This window comes from Buceros rhinoceros, unplaced genomic scaffold, assembly GCF_000710305.1.
Source record: "Buceros rhinoceros silvestris isolate BGI_N320 unplaced genomic scaffold, ASM71030v1 scaffold29155, whole genome shotgun sequence".
Lineage (NCBI taxonomy): Eukaryota > Metazoa > Chordata > Aves > Bucerotiformes > Bucerotidae > Buceros > Buceros rhinoceros.
In genome coordinates this window covers 1,977-3,468 of record NW_010412712.1, presented here as the reverse complement: position 1 = coordinate 3,468, position 1,492 = coordinate 1,977, and the positions used below count along the sequence as shown (strand labels likewise).

Genomic DNA, 1,492 nt, shown 5'->3' with positions numbered 1-1,492 from the left:
CCCAAATACCCCCGGAAGAGTGCCCCACGGAGAAACAAGTATGTGCGGCTTGTTGGGCCCTGCCTTGCTGCAGGGCTTGCGGGGTGGGAGCAGCCCTGTGTGATGGCTGGTGTGGCGCTCTGTGTCCTGCTGTGGGTCCCAGGGTGACACCTTGCCGGTGTGGTGCCCTGGGAGCTGAGCCCATGCCTTGGTGGCAGAGCGCTGGGATGCAGGTGATGATTTCAAGCGACCAAAGCCTGAGAGTTTGTGATTACAACTTTTTTGGCAACTGATGCACCCTGAAGAAAGCCCTGGGTGTGCAGAGAGGGTGTCTGCCAGCCTCCTGTTAACCCCGGGGTGTCTCTCTCTCTCCTGCAGGCTGGACCATTATGCCATTATCAAGTTCCCTCTGACCACAGAGTCGGCGATGAAGAAGATTGAGGATAACAATACTCTGGTGTTCATCGTGGACGTCAAGGCAAACAAGCACCAGATCAAACAGGCTGTCAAGAAGCTGTATGACATCGATGTGGCCAAGGTCAACACCCTGATCAGGTGAGGGGAGGAGTAGAATAGGTCACTAGTGGGTGTGAGGTGCTCCAAGAGCCCGGAGTGGCTTGTGGCAGAAGGTGGGAACGCTGTGAGTTCCTGCAGATGTGGGTGCGCTCAGGAGGTGCGGGATTAAGCTCTGTAGCGGTTTTGGCGTTAAAGCTCTGTGAAATGCACCTCGTGGCTGGGCACATCTTGGTGGAAGAGGGAAATGTTGGCAGACCGGAGGGTTGGTGACATTGGGGAGCTCCTCTGACGCCCTGGGTGGCTTTGTGCAGATGATGTAAACGTGTTTTACCACTGAGTAAAGTGATGTTTCCAAAGGAACCACTGATGCACACAGGCTGGCCCCCCTGGGCTGGCGGGGCAGGTGGCGGGAGCTGTGAGCTCTGTACCGATTTCTCCTGTCCCTCCCTAGGCCTGATGGGGAGAAGAAGGCTTACGTCCGACTGGCTCCAGATTATGACGCGCTGGATGTAGCCAACAAGGTGAGAGATCCTTGAGACTGCAGCTCCTGCTGTCTCGTATCTCCTGCGCCTGGTTGTTTGTCCTGGTGCACGTGTGAGGGCCTTGTGCTTCAGGCACGGTGGCGCTTCTGCGCGGTGCCCTTGTGGTTAGGTGGGATCTGAGTGTTCAGCAGCCGGACCACGTTGTCCAGCAGAACGCAATTCTGTCTGGAAAACCCTGAGCAGAGGTGGGAAAAGAGAGAACACTGCTGTTTTTCAGCTCCCCCCGGGAGGGGCTGCACCCCCAGGACCACAAGAGCTGCGGAGCATTAGCGGGGAGGGTGCAGGAGCTGCTCTGCAGCTTCTGGATGGAAACAGCGCTGGTCCTAACAGCATCCCCGGCCAGCGCCGCTGGCAGTGGGCTGGCACAGCAGGCACGATGGCAGAGGCACTGCTGGCCTGGGCGAGGGAGGGGGGTTCTGCCGGGCTGTGCTGCTGGCAGCAGCAGTCCAGTCCCC

The 1,492-nt window shown here is 58.4% G+C and overlaps 1 protein-coding gene across 1 annotated transcript; it reads left to right on the top strand.

The window, feature by feature from the left end:
• Positions 1–3: 3 nt before the first annotated feature.
• RPL23A (ribosomal protein L23a) lies at positions 4–1,016 on the top strand (the record flags this gene model as incomplete). Its single annotated transcript, XM_010136498.1, has 3 exons — positions 4–38; positions 358–534; positions 947–1,016. Coding segments are annotated over 3 exons (282 nt in total), but the record flags the coding sequence as incomplete, so codon positions are not given.
• Positions 1,017–1,492: the final 476 nt, after the last annotated feature.